The sequence below is a fragment of the Rutilus rutilus genome, assembly GCF_951802725.1.
Source record: "Rutilus rutilus genome assembly, chromosome: 20".
NCBI classification, from domain to species: domain Eukaryota; kingdom Metazoa; phylum Chordata; class Actinopteri; order Cypriniformes; family Leuciscidae; genus Rutilus; species Rutilus rutilus.
The window spans coordinates 10,832,258-10,853,347 of record NC_140225.1 but is presented as its reverse complement, the minus strand read 5'-3'; the positions used below and the strand labels follow the sequence as shown (position 1 = coordinate 10,853,347).

Below are 21,090 nucleotides of genomic sequence, written 5' to 3'. Positions count from 1 at the left end.
CACCCCATACAATCAGTAAGAATCCAACTACTAACATGGCCAAGACCAAAGAGCTGTCCGAAGACACTAGAGACAAAATTGTACACCTCCACAAGGCTGGAAAGGGCTACGGGGAAATTGCCAAGCAGCTTGGTGAAAAAAGGTCCACTGTTGGAGCAATCATTAGAAAATGGAAGAAGCTAAACATGACTGTCAACCTCCCTCGGACTGGGGCTCCATGCAAGATCTCACCTCGTGGGGTCTCAATGATCCTAAGAAAGGTGAGAAATCAGCCCAGAACTACACGGGAGGAGCTGGTCAATGACCTGAAAAGAGCTGGGACCACCGTTTCCAAGGTTACTGTTGGTAATACACTAAGACGTCATGGTTTGAAATCATGCATGGCACGGAAGGTTCCCCTGCTTAAACCAGCACATGTCAAGGCCCGTCTTAAGTTTGCCAATGACCATTTGGATGATCCAGAGGAGTCATGGGAGAAAGTCATGTGGTCAGATGAGACCAAAATAGAACTTTTTGGTCATAATTCCACTAAACGTGTTTGGAGGAAGAAGAATGATGAGTACCATCCCAAGAACACCATCCCTACTGTGAAGCATGGGGGTGGTAGCATCATGCTTTGGGGGTGTTTTTCTGCACATGGGACAGGGCGACTGCACTGTATTAAGGAGAGGATGACCGGGGCCATGTATTGCGAGATTTTGGGGAACAACCTCCTTCCCTCAGTTAGAGCATTGAAGATGGGTCGAGGCTGGGTCTTCCAACATGACAATGACCCGAAGCACACAGCCAGGATAACCAAGGAGTGGCTCTGTAAGAAGCATATCAAGGTTCTGGCGTGGCCTAGCCAGTCTCCAGACCTAAACCCAATAGAGAATCTTTGGAGGGAGCTCAAACTCCGTGTTTCTCAGCGACAGCCCAGAAACCTGACTGATCTAGAGAAGATCTGTGTGGAGGAGTGGGCCAAAATCCCTCCTGCAGTGTGTGCAAACCTGGTGAAAACCTGTTTTTTTTTTTTTTTTTTTGATTATGTCTCTCACAGTGGACATGCACCTACGATGACAATTTCAGACCCCTCCATGATTTCTAAGCGGGAGAACTTGCAAAATAGCAGGGTGTTCAAATACTTATTTTCCTCACTGTACATAAATCCCGTAACAGATCTAGGCAGGTGGAGCTGGGGGAGGTGGACGGTTTCAGAGCAACTCCAATAGCGCGCTGCAGGACTAGCTTACAGCAAACAATGAACCAGAATATTTAAATGGTGACCAAGCAATCTCATTGGCTGCAGGATCAGCAGAGGCCAATCAGCTTGTGTCATGTGGTAATGATGTGATTGCCTGCAGATCGCATGTAAAATAACCTATCAGCCTGTGCCCTCTAGAGTTTCATGACTGAACTAGATATTTAAACCCAATGTCCACTAATGGGACATGAGTAACAATTTAGCTCCAAACATTTTTTTTTATTAATTCTAATTTTTATTTATATGTTGCTTTGAACAAAAGCATCTGGTAAACAATAAATATAGATGTAAATGCGAGAACATTTGCAACAAAAAGAAAAAAAAAACATACAGAGAGATTAGCTTGACATAGTGGTACTCACTATCCTTCAATGAGCCAAGTGCATTTTGTCTTGTACTTGTAGTTAACTGGTCCATCGGTGAGTGATCCTGATGACTCTGTCAGCCTGACAAAGAAAAATACAGAGATAAATAAATATCTCAAAATGGCCTTGATGAAAGCAAAGCAAGAGAAAATAAGGTACAGTATATTTGTAAATTTAGACAATTGTTAATTTGTTACTGTCTTTGCAAACTAAAATAATATTGTAGGGGTTAATGCATATAATGTTTCTGTATGCTCTGTTAATAGGTTAAATAACAGATTAAATAGGTACAGCAGCATGCAATTTGTAGGTTCAGAAGGAGAATTTAAGACAGCAAACCACATCACACACACCAAAATGTACATGCATATTAAAAAATAAATCAAACAGAATACGCAAAATCCAAAAAAAAAAAAAAAACAGACCTTTATACAAATATTTGGGGGGGGGGATGAATCAACTATTGTATAAACTCCACATCATGTATGTATGATTTAAGCACAAACATATCTCCTTCCACAAAGAGCTACCATCACTTTCAGCTAATTATTAGCCTATATGAAGAAAATTATTGAAATTTATTTAAAAAAAAAAAACGATTTGAAGGTTATTTAACTATTTAAAAACTATCTAAAAAACTACCTATTTAAATCAAACTTGATTTCAAGCATGTTTGATATTGAATGAAGTGTGTGATTAGGACTTGAGAAGACATCAGCAATGATTAAAAAAATACTGACATATGACATCTTGACTGCAAAGTCTGTCCAGTAAAATCCTTCATAGTACTACAGCATCCAAAGTCACCGTAACGAAACGACATCCGCGTGCACCAACAAACTGGTCATGTGACATTGGCACAACCACCTGCTCCTGATTCATCCTCTTTCCCTTTCACCTCATTTTCATCCCTCCTTCTCCAACACAGAAACGAGGGCCATAATCCCAACAGATTGAAGCAAAAAAATAATAATACTCTGTCCGAGAGTGGAGGAGGGCCAAGATCAGAATGTTACAGCACAGTAAAGAGCAAGTCACAGCAACTGCACATCAGTCAAGAGATCAGCTTATCCATGAAAATCATTTTTATCACAAAAACAACACAAGAGGTGAAGATCACCAGCAGAAGCAGCAATCAGGGCCGTTTCTAGCTATTGGCTATTCTATGCACTGAAAGTTCTAGGGCTTAAAGTTGCCACAGTCATTGCATTCATTGCATGTGCTGCACTTTATTTAAACCATTTTGTTTCATTATTATATTTTTATTTAACTTTTTTAGAATTTAAAATGTAAAAGTCCTGGAATTTCATTTCGCAGCATCTGTTTGAACTAGGGGTGTAACGGTTCTCGGTTAAAAAAAAAACTCAAATCTGATGACGCATCTATATTATGGTTTGTTGAAAATAACAATGTGTAAAACAGACAGTTTCGCTAATGTATGTTTCTGCCGATGGATGCACATGCTGGCTCAACAAGAATACATTACAACAGCAATAATTAAAAAAAAATTTAACAAATTGTCACTCTTTGTAAACTTTGTTTAATGCGAGTGCCGTATGCTCGAATGACCAGTCATTTAAGCAGTGAGTCATCATCAACCGAGTGTTGATAGCGCGTGAGCACAGGCTAGACCTGAACAGCACACGTTGCTATCTGTGTTTAAACTAAACTCATTAAAGCCTTGCCAATTTAAACATTCCAGCGCAAGACGAAAGAGAACTTGTGCGCACTGTGTGTGTGTGTATGTGTACTCGTTTTGAGTTCTCTTTCAAGTCTTGCACTTAAACAGACAAATTCACACAAAAATCATGGTAACATGCCTGTCTTGATGAGAGTATCCTAGCAGATAGTCTGTTATGCCTTAAGTGAACTTATACAGTAGAGAAAGACTTTTGGATCTGTGCGTTGTCTTAAAGGGACAGCAGCATAATATTCCTGCTGTCTGTTTTTAATGGTAATTAAACAAAATACAAGAAAATCACTCACTGTTCTTGATTGAATAGCTTTTGTAACTTTAATAAGGATTAATCTTTCATTTAAACAGTCAAATATGCAATGTTGTTTTACATTCGATTACTTTATTCAATTTCTGTACCTGAAAACTAATGTTAGACCTACCTGAAAAACCTAAAAAGCACTGTTTATTTTTTTTGTATCTTTGCTCTATTGTATTTATTTGTGCTGTTGCTTGTAGTTAGATTACTTGATTTCTTTATTTAGTCCTTTGTACAGTAGGGGATTTGTTGCCACATCTACCACCAGTTTGCTGAGAAAAATAGGGGTAAAGGGTCGCTCTCTCCAACAGGCCATCAAGTCCATGTCAAGTGCTGCCGAAAAAAGCCGTAACTGGCTCTGGATCAAGCGTAAGGACCCCAACTGGGCAGAAAGGTAGAGACAGATGGTATGCGGTCAGGCTTAGGCCCGACTCAGGGAGAAGGACGCCCCTGCCATGCAGAGCCCATCAGGGATATGGAGGATATGGCATGGAGGGGGCTGTACCTGGGATGCTGGGTACACCGTTGAGCCTTCTGGAGACGTTGTGGGCTTCAATCAACGAAACGTTGATGAAGCAGGGTGCCCACCTGATGACCCCAATGACATACCTTACCCTCCTTTTCACCACTCCACACCGACTGCTACTGTAAAGAGTTTCCTACTAAAGGGATTGAAACATCTAGTTCTATTAGCTTTACTTTTTTCCCTGAACATAGCACATAACGAACCGTTCCGAAACCGTGAACCTAAAACCCTGAAACAAACCGAACCGTGAGCAATTTGAACCATTACACCCCTAGTTTGAACCCTGTTGCTAACTACGCAAAGTCACTGCACACTAGTGACGTTACTATGATAATAACCAATATGGACAAGCGACTGCAGTGTGAACAGAAAATCATGTACATAAGTTGGTGAATAATTTTAATGCTTATTAAGATAACTTATTTATATAATTTGTAAAACATATCAAATCAATGCTAGAAACAAACAACGTTTTGAGTCTTTAAGTTGTGAGGAGGGGAAAGGGGACATTAATATCTCGCCTAGGGCGCTAAAATGGTCAGCCATGGCAGCAATGAGTCATCATAATGTAATGAACAACTGGTACAAATCACTGAATCCTAAATGCAGTGGACACATAGTTTTTCTTCAGTGACGACCATGAAATTAAATACAAACATTATGACTTCTGTTTTGAGCATTCTACAATAGTGAATCACCCTTAATCCTTGTTTTGAGGTAACGTGGCTTTTTCATAACCACTACCAGAACAAACACTCAAACTTAGTGTTTTCCAAAATTTTAGGAAATGATTTAACTCTATGCACTGGTATTTGACAGTTTAAGAAAAGCTAAACTCTCAACCTCACAAACACCAAAGACACAGTGTCAAAATCCATGTTTCGTTTTATGTTGCAGAATCTATTTAATCACAGCTTGATTACAGTTAATACTATAAAATGCATTTTCATGTATTTTAATATTACTCTGGTATAACAAAATGTGATACATTTTTTTTATTTATATGTACATTTTGATGCAAAAAGTCTGATCATGTCACCGATTATCCCCTTGTGCTTTTGTTTAGTCTGGGCCTGGCCGTAGTAAAGCAGGAGCTCATCCATGCGTTTTGTTTTGTTTTGGTTTTTTTTACATAATTTTTTATTTCATAACTCAAAATGTTATTAGTCCTCTTAAACCCTGCCTCTTTCTTACAATCGACTGCAGAATTACATTCAGCCAGTTTTCCTCCATCTAATCAATAACCAAAAATACCAAATAGTATTTTTGTTTAAACCGTGCTTCAGTAATCTTTGTTTCATTTACAACTTTTTAAATCACAATAGGGAAGGAAATGATCTGTCGATTTTTTAAAATAGAGGAGACACTAATAGCCAGGAGGAAGGACACAAGAATTTCTTTCCCCAAGCATTCTGCCTTATTAATCTCCTCTCCTCCACTCACTCATGTGTCATAAACTGTAACCTACTTTCACTGGTGTCTGGGTCAGGATTGAGATTCTTCTCAAATATTTCTTATATTCCAAGGTGACTTAAAACAAACTAATTACAAAGACCCAAGGCACCCAGAGACTGATGTACACTGGTCCACAAATTACAAACTTACAAACCTATTTTACCCCAAGCAAACATAATGGGAAAAATTAATGTCATATTCTGCTCAGTCACAGAACACACAACATCCTTCTGAACGACAACCACATACACAGATGAATACCTCAAGAAAAACTTGCGACATTCACCTCAGCAACTCTGAAGAGAACAAAGACCGCTCTGATTCAAAAAACATTATTGAAATATATCAAGGCCTACAAGGGAGAAATATATAGCAACCCAAAGAGACAGTCTAGTTGACTCTGGGAAAATGAAATGGAAGGTATCAAATCTTCCTGAATCTTCCTGGAGTCTCCTCACAATAGGTGAAATGGCTTTAATACCCATACCATTAATGTTTGTAAAGTGTCTCAAACTGCACAGGAATGAGCTAAGCCACAAACCCAAGCATATCACAAAACAGTGTTTTATTCTCCATTCTTCTCCCAGTTAACCCACAAATATTTGCAACCCATTTAAAAACATAGTGTGCCCAAAATACAAACCACATCTGGCAAAAAAGGACACAATAATCAACTCAAGCTATTTCGCCGCAAAGCCATCACTGTAAAGAACTCAACTGCGATGTGTTTGTTTGAAACAGTTTGGAGTGAACACTGAAAGATCGGTTAAAAGGCACTTTTGTAAGAATGTGCATCCACCCTCAAGCACCATACTAGATAAAAGAGGAGCACAATAAAAAATGTCTTCATTAGTTGCAAAAACCTCATCTGCTAATGATTTCTTACTACACTATAGTGTAAATTCAGGGGAAGAAATTTCATAATCAAAAACTGTAGCTTTAATCATGACGTGGAATTTTATGTAACAGTAAGCATTTGTAATTGTCTCGGACAAGTCAGGCCTACAAACAATAGCATTAATACAATCCTATAATACTAATGAAATAGTGCAAGGTTACACCTAACAACGAGGCCCTTGAGATACACAAACAAAAAAAATGCATATACGTACATTCACACAAACTACTTTTAACAAATTTGTATGTATTATTAGATAATGATTAAGACAAAGGGCTAGTGAAAGTCCGTCAGCAAAGCATGATCTCATCTTTTGGACAATGCAGAGTCCAAATTGGAGCTATAAAAGCACTACTGTTACACTACAACACCACTGACACTCTAAATGGAGACTGCGTCACTCTTACAAGAGGTGACAGGACTATTCTTAGACTGCGTTTATTGTGGGAACTGTAGAATTAAATGGGCACTTGGAGACACAACGTTTTCATTTTTGTGGTTAACAAGTCTGATATGCCTTGTACCACATTGTAAATGTTTTTATTAGAGACACTCTTGCCAGCTCTAGCAACAGTATATCCATTGAAGTGTTATGTTAAGGGAGACAAAAGATATACGAGCTAAAAATATCACTTGTTTCAGTTTCCATGGTGGGTGGGCGTTTTCGGAAGTTAAGGAGCGAGGCGTTTTCTCTAGGCTTGGGTTGGTTGCAGTCCAATATATACAATAACAGAATAATTAATTTGCCTATTTTTATTGGTCACTACTTGCTGAACCATAAACAATGCAGTAGTCCTGAAGGTTGCAGACACGAAGATTACGCAGCTTTTAACACAGCTTAACACAGCTTACTCACAGATCATCAAGTTATTTCAAGTTCATTTTAATTTAATTCAGATGTGACCAACAGTAAAAAAATAAAAATAAATAAATAAATTCCGTCATTTATGAAACAACGCTTTCTGCGGCCGCCATTGACGGAATTTTCCGGCTTTCCGTGTTTTCACTGTTATATGGTAGGGGGTGCTATTACACAACTTCTGAAAGAGTAAATAATCTCCGCAAAAAAACGATTTTATCAGCTTTTCGTTATTTTTTTTTTTTTTTTTAGGAAACTTAAAAGGATGGATAAAAAAAAGTGGAAAAAATAAATAAATGGTGATAGGGAGATGACTCCAAAAGTCGATTCCTCAACTCCAAATAGCCCTAGAGTTGCTTTTTGTTCAATTTTTTATTTTATTTTTATGAAACTTAAAAGGATGGATAAAAAAAGTGGAAAAAATAAATAAATGGTGATAGGGAGATGACTCCAAAAGTCGATTCCTCAACTCCGAATAGCCCTAGAGTTGTACTTGACTGTTGCTATGTCTGAAATCACAAACTTGTTCACTCATTCTCTAAACCCTATACAGTGCATAGCAGGTGAGTGCACTATATCGGCTGAAGCTGTCACAGAAACAACAGACTTCAGAAAAACCTGGAATCAAACACCCCAAGGGATATTTAGCTGGTTGTGTCACCCACATCATACTGGATTGCTGTTCTTTTCGCACTACAAAACTGTCTGTCGTCAACAATGTCAGTTCCAGTCAAAACACATCACCCTTTCTGCAAGATTAAATATAGCCTGTGTTATTGTATAGTGTGTTCATATCCACTGCATGCGCACTGATCCACAATGGAGACCTAATAATGAAAGATCTGGTCGTTTTTCATAAATAACCTTGACCTACTGGCACTGCCCTTCATTAAAAATGAAAAATCACTCATGCTTAGAGACAATGGGGTCAGCAAGGGCAGAGATTGATATTAGTAGGTTTCTGACGGATAGTCACGGCTCGTCAGTTTCCCACCATCCATTCATTCATCTACAGAGCCAGGGATAAGGTCAAGAGAAAGTTAATAGAACCCCACAATGGCCAAGCCTTAAATGGTCCTTCACTGCTAGTCTACAATCCTTCAGAGCTGGACGTTAAAGATCAGAGTGTGAGGGTCTCATGACTGAACACACATTCAAATATAGACCAAACCGTGAAATAGTTCATCATTCAGAAACCTAGAGAGTTGTTTTAGGGGGTCTTTTAATGCAGCAGCGCATTTGACATCATCTTGCTTGCTAAAGGGATTTATATCTGGGAAGAGTTACTGTTTCCAACATTGATCATAAATCAGCATATTAGAATGATTTCTGAAGGACCAAAGACTGGAGTACTTGCTGATGAAAATTCAGCTTTGCATCACAAAAATAAATTACATTTTAAAATATATTAAAAAAGAGAAGCATTATTTTAAATTGTAATAATATTTCATAATATTACTGTTTTTTTTTCTTTTTTAACTGCAGGCTTGATGAGCATAAGAGACTTCTTTCAAAAACATTAAAAATAGTAATGTTTCCAAACTTTTGACTGGTACTATATATGTGTACTATATATATATATATATATATATTTTTTTTTTTTTTTTTTTATGGAACTGACATTTGAGTTCACAGAAGAAACACATCCAACCTTCCTGAGGAAACTTCTGAAATGACATTTACATAATTTTCCTGATCTACCATTTGTGCTATCATTCATCAAATTAAACTGTTATGAATCAACTAAGTAAGGTGTACATTTTATATTTGGCAATTAGCTTCCTCTATGATAACATTTTGCCAATGTAAAGGGCAAACTCAAAAGGGGTTCGCTCAAAAATGAATGTGCTAGTGTGAATGCAATCCGGATGTCTAACTTTTGTCATGTGATCTACCAGTGTCAGTTGTGCGCTTCACTGATATTCACAAATCCTCTACCATAGTCTCATGGGATATTCAATTGTCCATTTGATGCACACTACAGAATACTGCCAGGGGAATTTTATGAATATTGTAATTTCAGGCATTTACTTTTTCACCTACTATTTAGTAGGGAAATGGGCATATTCAGATTAAGCCAGTGTGAATAAGGCTACGTTTACAATGTAATTTTTGGGGATTGACAACTGCATTTACTTTACAGATGCGAGTCTCAAAATGTCCTGTTCACTCAGCAAATTAGTAGCGTCTCAAATACGGTCTATATGAAGTGCGACGAGAGTCAAGCCCTTACCATATTTATCTTATCACTTTTGACATGAAAAGAGTCTAATCGAGCTGCAAGTTCATCCATCAAATCTTCATTAAGCAACAGCAGCTTTTATACCTGGGTGGAGAAAGGAGCATTTAAGTCGCGTGAAACTCTGGTGGAGAACAGTGACAAGATCTAAAACCATCAGATGACACACAGCTCATATCTCTGTCGCTGTAAGGTACTGAAACCACACATGAAAACCCGCAACACACAGTAGACATGCGTTTGTGCAGCGCAGAGCAGCTCACAGACAACTAGTTGTCCAGTCTGCTTCTGTTTACACAGCAAGGGTTGTCCAAGAATGCGGTTGTGAGTCCTGAAAATGTACATGTGTTCGGTTATAGAATGTGGTGTCAGTCCTGTAAATAACTGAACTGTGTGTGAACATAACTGTATTTGGGACTCAAAGAACTCACTTGTGGCTTAAGTGATGGCAGAATTTTCATTTTTGATGAAACATGGTCAGAAAATTCTTGTATTGATGCTGTGCACAAAGCCATAAGATTAACACTTTAAGCACATACTGTATAAGGATAGAAGAAGTCTGCTGTCACAGAGTTTGAGTCATATATTCTGAAGAAGCTGACATAATTACTCACAATATTTCGCTGTAAGCCTGTATTGAAAATGTAAAAAATGTCATATTAGACACACTCTGAAACTAAAGAGCTTCTCTCCACCTGAACAGATGAAGGAATTAGCAGACAGATTACTGGAACAGTTAAAATATTATGTGCAGATAAAACAGTAGTTCTCAATCAGGGTTCCAAAATGTATAATAAGTATTGTTATTTTATATTTAAATGTAGTTATACTATCATAATCTTAATTAAAATGCTATAAAAAAACATTAAAAATAAAGATATACAACGACAAACAAAATGTTTATTTGTTTACTTTATCAGCTTATATAGAAGGAGCTTTCAATATTGTCTTGGACAAAGGGGGGCCTTAAAGTCAAAAAGGTTGAGAACCACTGGTTTAAAGGTAATTTACAGCAAAATATAAGTTTAAAGAGCATTTTAGTGCTGATGTGTGCAATGGAAAAAAATGGAAAGGCATTTAATATAAGAATAATAGATGTGGTACACTTACTGGTAAAGGTAATCTGACAATTTTACAACACTTAAGCCTGTTTTATACTTCTGCGTCGAACTGCCGCCGTAGCTACGTCGTAGGCTGTGTGTAGCGCGCGTACCCTTCGGCGTACCCTGACGTGCACCTCTCCAAAAATGTAACAACGCGTCAATTCTACGCGGACACAAGCGCTGTGATTGGTCTGCCAGAACCCCTCCCTCGGGGTTTCACATGCTCCCCAGGTGCGCGTCAACGCGGACAACGACACAGAAGTATAAATTAAAACCAATACGTTGCCTACGGCGTATAGGCTCCGGCGTATGTCCGACGCAGAAGCATAATGAGGCCTTTAGGCTACTCTGAGTTCACTTCCCAGCGACTGGGGTTCCATTATTTTATCTTTTGCTGGGAAAAGCAGTTTCCAACAGCCAAAAAACACTGCTTTAATAGTGAAACAACCACTCCCTGAGGCTTGGGAAAACAAGAGAGCAGTGCATTGTAATGTTATCTGGATTAAGGATAGTTAAACACATACAAACACAGTCCACAAAGGGTCTCAGTGGACGTGCCAGCACTCACAAACACAGATTACTCCGAGCAGAGCACCTGTTACATGATGCTTTGAACCAGCATAGCCTGTTCAGTTGATATCAATATAAAGTCATGCTGACAGCAGAGTAGAGTCTCAGCCCGAATCAACGACTGAAAATCATTGCCTCCTCAGCACAAGGCTAATCCAAATTTATCCCGTCAAACCACTTCAGAGACAGAATGGATTTCCTTTCAACAGGGCAGGATAAAACTGAAACATTCCCACAGGTTACACCCTCACATGACACTTTCTACTGTGTAGATGGGATTAGTTTTAAACTTACAATTTTCCAGGATTCTTATCAGAAATTTATTTGAAATAGAAATATTTTGTAACAATATTAATGTCTTTACTGTCACTTTTGATATTTACTGTCATTTTTATTTATTGCATCCTAGCTGAATAATGAAGAAATATTTCTTAATGAGAAACTTTAGTTACTGTCGTCCACTCCACGTCAAAATAAAGTATATATGATATAGAATTGCTGTGCATACAGATAAATGTACATGTATGTATGTATATAAACTGAGTTTTGCAAAAAAACAAATTTCACAGACATTTGATGAACAGAAATGGAATAATGATGAGTTCATGAACAAAGGGGGGCAGGGTTGATATCAAAAGTAGAAGTCAGTATCTGGTGTGTCCACCAGAGTACTCCCGTGCATCGAATAGATCTGCTACACTGCTGCTGCTGCAGAGCAAGTACCGAGACTTGCCACTGCCAATACATTCACAGACATTGCTGTGAGCATGTAAGACATGCTGCTGCTGCTGCTGCTGTACATGTAACATACATGATTTAACCCCCTTAGCAGATCTATACAGGTGGAGCTGGGGAAGGTGGAGGGTTTCTGAAAGCGCGCTGCATACAGCTAACAGCAACACACCGGTATTTGTTTCAATGTTGAGCCGCAGCTCGTTGGCCGCTGATGCAACAGCAACCAATCAGCTGTGCTATAGTAGATAATAATGTGATTGCTACCAAATGAGTTAAAGACCTATCAGCCTGCGCCATTTAGAGTTTCATCCCAGAACTAGATGTGATCAGTGATCAGTGATCCGGGACCCTGGGCATCTTTCTTCTGGTGATTTTCAGAGTCAATAGACAGTTCTTTTTAATGTCCTAAGCTATTGCAACTGTGACCTTTATAGTCTACTGCCTGTAAACTGTTAGTGTATTAAGAACTGTTCCGCATGTGCAATAATTGTTTATGGTTTACTAAACAAGCATTAAAAACATTGTTTAAACCCTTTCCAATAATGATCTGTAAAGCTTATTTGGATTTTACAACATTATATTTAAAATACCTGAAAATGGGCCGTTTCTTTATTTCTTTATGAGTTTATAGGATGAGATTTCTCAGAGGTTATTCAAAGTTATGCAAAAACAGGAGGTAATTTACACCTTAATCCTCAGAGAAAAATGTGTCTTTTATTTGGTTTCAAAAGAGGAGAAATTTAGGGGCCGTTTACACAACACGGATTTCAACTAAAAATGGGTTAAACTAAAAAAAGTTGTGGCTGTTCATTTGCATGGCATTGGTGTTTTTGGGGGCCTGAATATGCAAAAATTTTAACACCGGTTTCAAAGTTGTTAAAAACGATAACGTTATCGTATCCGTGTAAACCACAAAAAGGTGAATTTGTGAAAACGTGCGCATTACGTGTTCAGTCTATAGGAGCATAGTGTTTCTTTACAAAGTGACATTGCCAACTACTGGGCTGACATGCATAATACAGCATTTTTTGTCATTTTCGCAGATCCGGGTGAACGGGGATCATTTTGACAATGCTGTCGTCTCTACGTGAAAAATGCAAAAGGATTGTAAAAAAAAAAAAAAATTTTTTAACACATCGTTGTTGTGTAAGCGTACCCTTACACATCCAACATAGTTCAGCACAACACACTGTTTTTAAACCAATATTTATCAAGTATAGACTTTATAGTTAGGTCTAAGCGCATTTAAGTCCAAACCAAACCAACAGACAGAGATAAACAGGCTGTCATCCAAAATTACCCATCTTATAAATAAAAACCAGACTGGAGTAGAAGTGTTCTGATGGGGACACAGAGAGACTGTAAAAGTGGTAATTAGTGGGTGAGGTCTTTGAAAGCGGTTTAGAGTGAGACTATGTCTAAGTGTAAAATGAACATTTACTGTTTTCCTGTAAAGCCCTTAGTGGTGAACAGACCACAAGTATATATTAAGAGCTAAAACAGAGCTTGATGCTCCAAAGTGTGGAGAACATCACCAAGCCCAAGAGTGATGTCGAAATGTTTGCACAGCAATGGTTATTTACGCACTTTTCTCTGCCACTGATGTCATCTTCAGACAACAACAGTCATGAGTAACTCAACCCACAGGATCACACAGGACAGACACTGTGGCATTTCAAAACAGAGCATGGTTGGGTACTGGATCACAAACACAGATCAAAGCGATTAGTGCTGAAGTCTGCTGTTCCATCTCCCTAATGAGAGGAACTGCCACTGTGATTGTACTGTGCTGGATTACAGCTCAGGATTAAAAAACTGCTTCATGAGGATTGTGTTGGCAGCATTTGAGATTTACTGTGTGATCAATGTGGACAGGACATCGCTAATATAAATGATAAAAGATAACTAGTCAAGTGTTAGTTAAAGGGATCGTTCACCCACAATTAAAATTCTGTCATCATTTACTCACCCTCATTTTGTTTCAAACCCAAAATGAATACAATAGCAGATGTTAGGGACAATGTTACCCATAGGCGGAGTAGGGAGAACCAACTCCAAGGTAGGGCTAAGGAGATGTGTTTCCGCTTTAAAAACACATTTAAATAGAATGTCATGAAATAGCTTCAAGTTACGTTTCGCCTAGCAACAACTTACACATCCCTAATAAATTATTTGTTATTAAAGGAACACTCCACCGTTTTTTGAAATAGGGCTTATTCACCTTCTTTCCTACATTTAGATAGGTGGGCAAATGCATTTTTGTCTCAGTGCATGCATTGTTTTAGTTTGACAGGGTCAGCGCTAGCTTAGCTTAGCATAATGAATGGAATCCTTTGTTGCCAGCTAGCATGTCCTGAGTAAAAGTGATATAAAAAAAATAAAAAAAAACTAATTACTTCTTGTGGCCTGCGTATTCACAACGAGTACAAATAGTGATGCAGATTAACACTAGGCGATTTCCTAGGCAGATATTAACTTATATATTAAGGAGTATATTAGGGGGAAGCACAGGCGAAGCACTGCTACTTGGGCGTGATATCTCTGCACCCAAGTAGCAGTGCTTCGCCTGTGCTTCCCCCTAATATAGTCCCAAGTCAATATCTGCATAGGAAATCGCCTAGTGTTAATCTGCATCACTATTTGTACTTGTTGTGAAAACGCAGGCCACAAAAAATAATTAGGTGTTTTTTATTTATTTTATATATTACTTTTACTCATGACATGCTAGCTGGCAACAAAGGATTCCATTCATTATGCTAAGCTAAGCTAGGGCCGACCCTGTCAAACTAAAACAATGCATGCACTGAGACAAAAATGCATTTGCCCACCTATCTAAATGTAGGAAAGAAGGTGAATAAGCCCTATTTCAAAAAATGGTGGCGTGTTCCTTTAAAGCAGCTATGTTCACAATTTAAACAAAAAAACAACCATATTTCAATATAATTCAAATAATAAAAAATGAAAAAATTTACATAAAAATGTATGTTTTATTACACATAAAAATTGATTAAAGATTGGTAATCTTTAATCAAAATCTGAAAATTTGCATCCGCTCTAGAATGGCGTTCCTTCTCTGATGACGTCAGTTTGATGGCTTGGGTTGAATATCCTTAACCACTCCCCTCCAGTCATCAGTCTGCTATGAGCGAGGGATGGAGAGGAGTTGCGCTAAAGTATAACCCTGCCCTGTATTCAATATTCCATTTCACTTGGAAATATGTCACAACACTGAAGTAATGTCGGTTGCATCTTCTGGTACACGGGGACTTTAAAAATTTTTAATGTTTCCAAACTTTTGACAGGTACTTTAAAAATACAGTTTTTTGAAGTTGTAAATAAAACAAAGATTACTGGAGTACATTATACAAGAAAATAAATACCATTTATGTCTTTCTACTTACTTGCAGGGTTTTTTTATTTTTTTAATTGTTTGTGGAAAAATTGCTTCAAATTAAATACTACATCAATTTTTAGTGTAGTTCCTGCAATTTCATTTTAAAAATGTATGTGTAGAAATTAAGTAACAAAGATATTAAAAAGGCTATAAAAGTATTGTTTATTGTTCGTTCATGTTATCTTTTGTTAATGTATCCAAACTTGTTGAAAACTGATTGTGTACTATCTAGTAGTGACCCATACATAATAACTTTTTACTTCATCATTGGATATGACTCTGTAATGCCACAAAATTCAAAAGACAGTTTTGCCAGTTATTACAACTGCAACCATGGTTCTAGAGAAGTGTGAGTTGACTACACTTAAACCACAAATGTCACATTACTCAACCCCAGGCAGCATGACGTGCATGTCTGACGTGTTCAGCAATAAATAAATAAATAAATGACAGAGCAAACATCCCCTAAACTTACTGTTACTTATTTTTCTCCACTTGAACACACAAAATTGTCCAAACAAACGCATATTCCAGGGGATGAGTGTTAACTCAAACACATTTATATGAAGTTACAGGGGAGCCACTAAATGCTGACCGCCTCCCAAACTGTAAGACTGCCATTGAGGATGAGGGATTACGTCCCTAAAGACATCAGGCCTGGCCTCTTAGCCTTGCTCATCTGGCCCTGCTGTGAGGAATCGGACACAGTTTGTGTAAACTAGAGCTCATGTATACTGATGCCGCTCTGCAGTCAGCCAAGAGCAGACCCAGAGTTCAACTCAAATAATCAAAGCGCGCTGTGGCGTCCAGAGCACCACACCCTGAACAGAGCTTTCAGAATCATGCCTGCGAGGTGATATCATAGAGTCGAGGACAATCCCACGGGGATCCTGACTGACTGACGGACATGCTCTCTGTGTCAGACTGCGGTCATTTCACCATGAGAGGAAAAGGGAAAGAGACAAACAGATACTGGCTGCACACAGATGCAGTTGTTGGAGTAGGAAGAGAAAAACAGTGAGAAGGCGAAAAAAGACAAAACACAAGGCCAAAGGGCCAAGACAAAAAGATTATAGGTGAACAGGGCTGAAAATTATTAGCTAAAAACAGCCAAAAGGTCGAGGCAAAAAGAAAAGATAATAGGTGAACATGGTCTATATATATATATATATATATATAAATATCTGTCTATATCTGTAGACAGACAGACAGATAGACAGATAGGAGACATACAGAAAGACTGAAGTTATCATTGCAATACTCTACTTAATCCTATATTGCCAGCAAAATCATTGTGAATATATCAGTAGTATTCCATATGTTCCTTAGCCATATGGTATGCATTAATTGAAATATGAAGGTTAAAGCTGAGGAAAAGTGCAAGATCTACAGAAAAAATAAAAAAAATCAAAAGGCAGCAAGTGAAAAAAACAACTGGATGGGATGGATTAAGGAGGGATAATTAAATGCAGAGTTCACATGCAGGTTTTGTGTTGAACTTAAGATGAACCATCCTTCTCTACCCTCTTGAAATGTCACCCCTGTAGTGAATGTGAAAAAGAGAGCCTGAGGAGAGAAGATGAGAGCGACAGAAAGAGGACTAGAGAGGATGGGAGGAATGGAGCAGAGGATGTATTCTAGCATAGACGATCAAAACAAGCCCAGCAGGAGCACTGGAAAACACACCAGAGACTCAGTAAAGCAAACACAGTACAGGTCAGAAGCCTTCAGAAGTGACCTCACCCTGAATGCCGCACTGCACTTAATATTTCACCGGAATGGGATGGAGGATTAAGAGCTATTATTTAAACATGAGAATTGAATATAGCCTAATAAACAACACCTAAACATTTCTAGCAAACTGTAGTTTAAAATGAAATTACATATATGCAAAGTTGATAGACTCCATTGTTATTTATTTATGCTCTCCATTTGAATAGATTACACGGTGACACTTTACAATAAGGTTCATTAGTTGAGTGAACAATAATGAACAATACTTATACAGCATTTAAAAATCTTAGTTAATATATTAATTTCAACATTTACTAATACATTATTAAAATCAAAGGTTGTATTTGTTAACATTAGTTAATGCACTAACATGAACAAACAACGAACAGCTTTATTTTTATTAACTAACATTAACACAGATTAATAGATACTGTAACAAACGTATTGCTCATTGTTAGTTTGTGTTAGTTAATACATTAACTAATGTTAACTAATGAACCTTATTGTAAAGTGTTAGGCTACCGATTACACTTTGTCAATTATCTTGCCTATTGTTAATATTATTGTTGCTGCTGCAGTTATAAAATAAAAACAAACATGGTATGTTTTTATTATTGTGATATTATTAAAATGACATTTAACAAAAGCAGAAGTAAAACATTAAATATCGGTCCTGCTTATCGGTTAAAAGACATTGATGAGCTTACAAATAATCGGTATCAGTATAAAAAAAAAAAACTATATATGTTGATCTCTAAAAATAACTGTAAGGTAAATTTAGTAAATTAACAACTATAATTCTCAATCAAATTCTGAATGGTGCACAAGCATGTCTTTCAAATTGCATGTCTTATATTATGTGGTTGCACACAGAAATATAACTGCACAATCCTGACTCCATACACATTCAAATGCACAAAGGTACAAGCGTACCCGACTAAAGAAAGACAGAGCAGAGGTTACAGTCAGAGACCTAAGACAGCTGATACAAAATAGAAACAGAAACATCTGACATAGTGAGACAGACTGAAAGACTGAGAAATATCAAAGAATCAACAGTGAATGACATATGGAGATACAAAGACAGACAGCAGAACAGACGCAGGAACCGTCTTTAGCCAGTCTGCAGTTAAAACACAAAACAGTGTGTGGCATACTACTCTACTACTAAAAGAGGATATGAGTGGTCAAGGTCAAGCATCTCAGATTTTAGTGATTTTTAATCTATAAAAAAGGCTGTTGACAAGAAAGCAGGGTGCAAACTTACTCAAATTAAAAGAAAGTGGTTTTAATCTTACCATTTACACAATTTAAATAAATATATATTTTTCTTTAACTCTACTCAAATTGTTTAACTAAAAATAAAAGTTAAATAACAGCTATAGATATATAAAAAAAATTTAAAAAAATGACAAAAGCACATTAAACAACTAAAATTAATAAATCTTAATAAATAATTTCATATTATATATAGTAAATAGTAGGGTTGTAACTAACATTTATTTTGATGACCTATCGATTATTTTTTAAGATTAGTCAATTAATCAGTTGATAGTTTTAAGATGAATCAAATTATTTTCTGATCAGCCGATAAATCCTTTAGTTAACCTACTAATAAATAATAACCGTAACATCTGCCATTAATCTTTCAATGTTTTATTCAAACATTTTATCATAAAAACAAAAACATTCCAACATGAAAAAATGAAGTGCCAAGAATGAAAAGCCATTTATCAGTAATACAAATGTCCATGATGGCTGCATTGCATAGTCACTGTTTGGGATTGACAGCGTTTGGATGAATGCAAATCATTTCTCCATCTCCATGAGTAAACCCATCATGATTATACTGTCAGTGTGGCTCTCACATTACATGACGTGCCAGACGACTAGTTGTCCAGTGCGGTTACGTTTATTCAGCGTGGGTTTGTCGGGAATGCAGTTTTGAGTCCTGAAAATGTGCAGGTGTCTGTTCGGTTAAAGAATGCGGCTGCCATGCTCGTTAAAGACAAAACACTGTATGAACGCAACCTTATTTAAGGCGCTGCCATACTAGCTATTAGCATCTGGTGTAGAGTTTTATGTGAAATATGACAGCGGATTAGGGATGAACATAAACAGTGAGATATAAATATACAGTAGGCCTATTTATATTGATTATATAAATAGTGATTATATATATATATATATATATATATATATATACATACATATACACACACACACACAGATTAATTGCAATTAAATGCACAAATTAACATTATATTTACTCAAAAATATATTTGAAAACAGAACTTGTATCACATACAATTTTATTAGAATTTATTCAAAAATATTTGACAAAACATAAAATAAGAATTGTTAATAAATAGGGGCTGTCAGGATTGTGTAACGTTAAGCGGCCAAGTGGAGACATTGCCAATATTTTTATCTCCAAAATTCACAAATATCATCCAATTAGTCTAGTATCACTAGATTTTATATTATTTCATTAAACAAATACATAAATGTAAGTAAAAATAAAGCTGACCACACATTAGCATACAAAAAGTAGCCCAGTCAAACACCACACACACTGCCAAAAACTGTAAAGTGTGTATGGGATAAAGTTTAAGGTGGGGCAGCTGGAGAATGTCCATTTCGAGCTTTTTTCCATTTCAGATGGATTAGTTTATCCTGTAATGGACAGATGGTCATATAAACAACACGCACTCCGAGAGATCAGCAGAAGGACACTGTCACTAAAGGACAGTTTCACATGAAAGAACTGGGAGTGACTTTGCAGTGCTCCGACTAACATCCTCTCATAACACTGCATATCCATCCACACATTCACGCAAAACCCTCTAAAAATACATCTGAGGTCATCAACAGGGCTATGAATTACAATGAAGACTTGCGGAAAGAGACAACATAATTGTGTATAATATGACTAAATGACTTGACAAACATCAAGCACAACAAAAACAAACATGTTTGTTATGTATTATTTTAATAGCCTACATTATTGAAATATTATACACTATGGCCTGGTTTCACAGACGTGGCTTAGATTAAGCCAGGATTAGGCCTTAGTTAAATTAGGCCTGGTCCTCTTCCATCCTTCACTATCGCCGCTCCTCTTTTAATGCTTCCATAGCTCCTCTGTGAGACATGAGGCCTCGTGCCGTTCTCTCACGACCCTCGGCCTTGTCCTGCTTGCCACATAAACACTATCTTCTTAATGAATAAAAATTCAGTTGACTATGTTAAAAAGCGATGGGAGGATATACCTGAGGAAGTATGGTTACATGCTTGGGAAACTCATTGTTTTGGAGCAATTTTGGATGAAAGAGTCTGATTAGATTTTTTATAACACCAAAGCAAAAATCTCAGTCTTCTGGGATTACAACACCCTTGCTGGAAGGAGTGTGGTTCATTAAAAGCTGACTCAGCCCACATGTTCTGGTTATGTTCGCATATTCAGCCTTTTTGGGTAAGGGTGGGACAATTAATGTGCAGGATATAAGGCTGTCATTTCCCAATATGTTCCTCTGGGTTACTCCGGAGGGGTTAAAGTGATACCTCTTGAAGATCTGTCTGGTCGCCTACAAAAAAAGCTGTCACTTAATGTTGGCTCAAGAGAAATCCTCTTGATGTGGATCTTTTTTCATCCATTGTAAGTCAAATATGTTCTATGGAAAAAAAGAATCTCCCCCTCTGGTTACAGAAGGACAAATGTTGTTAGTGGTTTTTTTTATTTTTATTTTTAACCAACTCATTTATGTATGCTTATTGATGTGTACTAAAAAGGAAAAGCTGTTTAAAGTATAAAAAAAAAAAAAAAAAAAAAAAATCACATGGAAAGGCTCTAAAAGCAGCCAGGGACGAGCATCTCCACAAACTCATAGAAAATAACCAAACCAATCCAAGGTTTTTATTTAGTACAGTGGCCAGATTATTACCAGATAACCAGACGTCACCTGACCTGAATAT

General features: G+C 37.2%; 1 protein-coding gene across 3 annotated transcripts in view; it reads right to left on the bottom strand.

Annotated features, from left to right (window-relative positions):
- The window catches only part of atrnl1a (attractin-like 1a), a 266,096-nt gene that overhangs the window by 232,166 nt on the left and 12,840 nt on the right, over positions 1 to 21,090 (bottom strand). For all 3 annotated transcript variants that reach the window (XM_084390795.1, XM_084390794.1, XM_084390796.1), the window contains exon 2: positions 1,606 to 1,689. In XM_084390795.1, the coding sequence (XP_084246921.1) occupies positions 1,606 to 1,689 (84 nt within the window). The remainder of the gene's footprint in view (positions 1 to 1,605; positions 1,690 to 21,090) is intronic.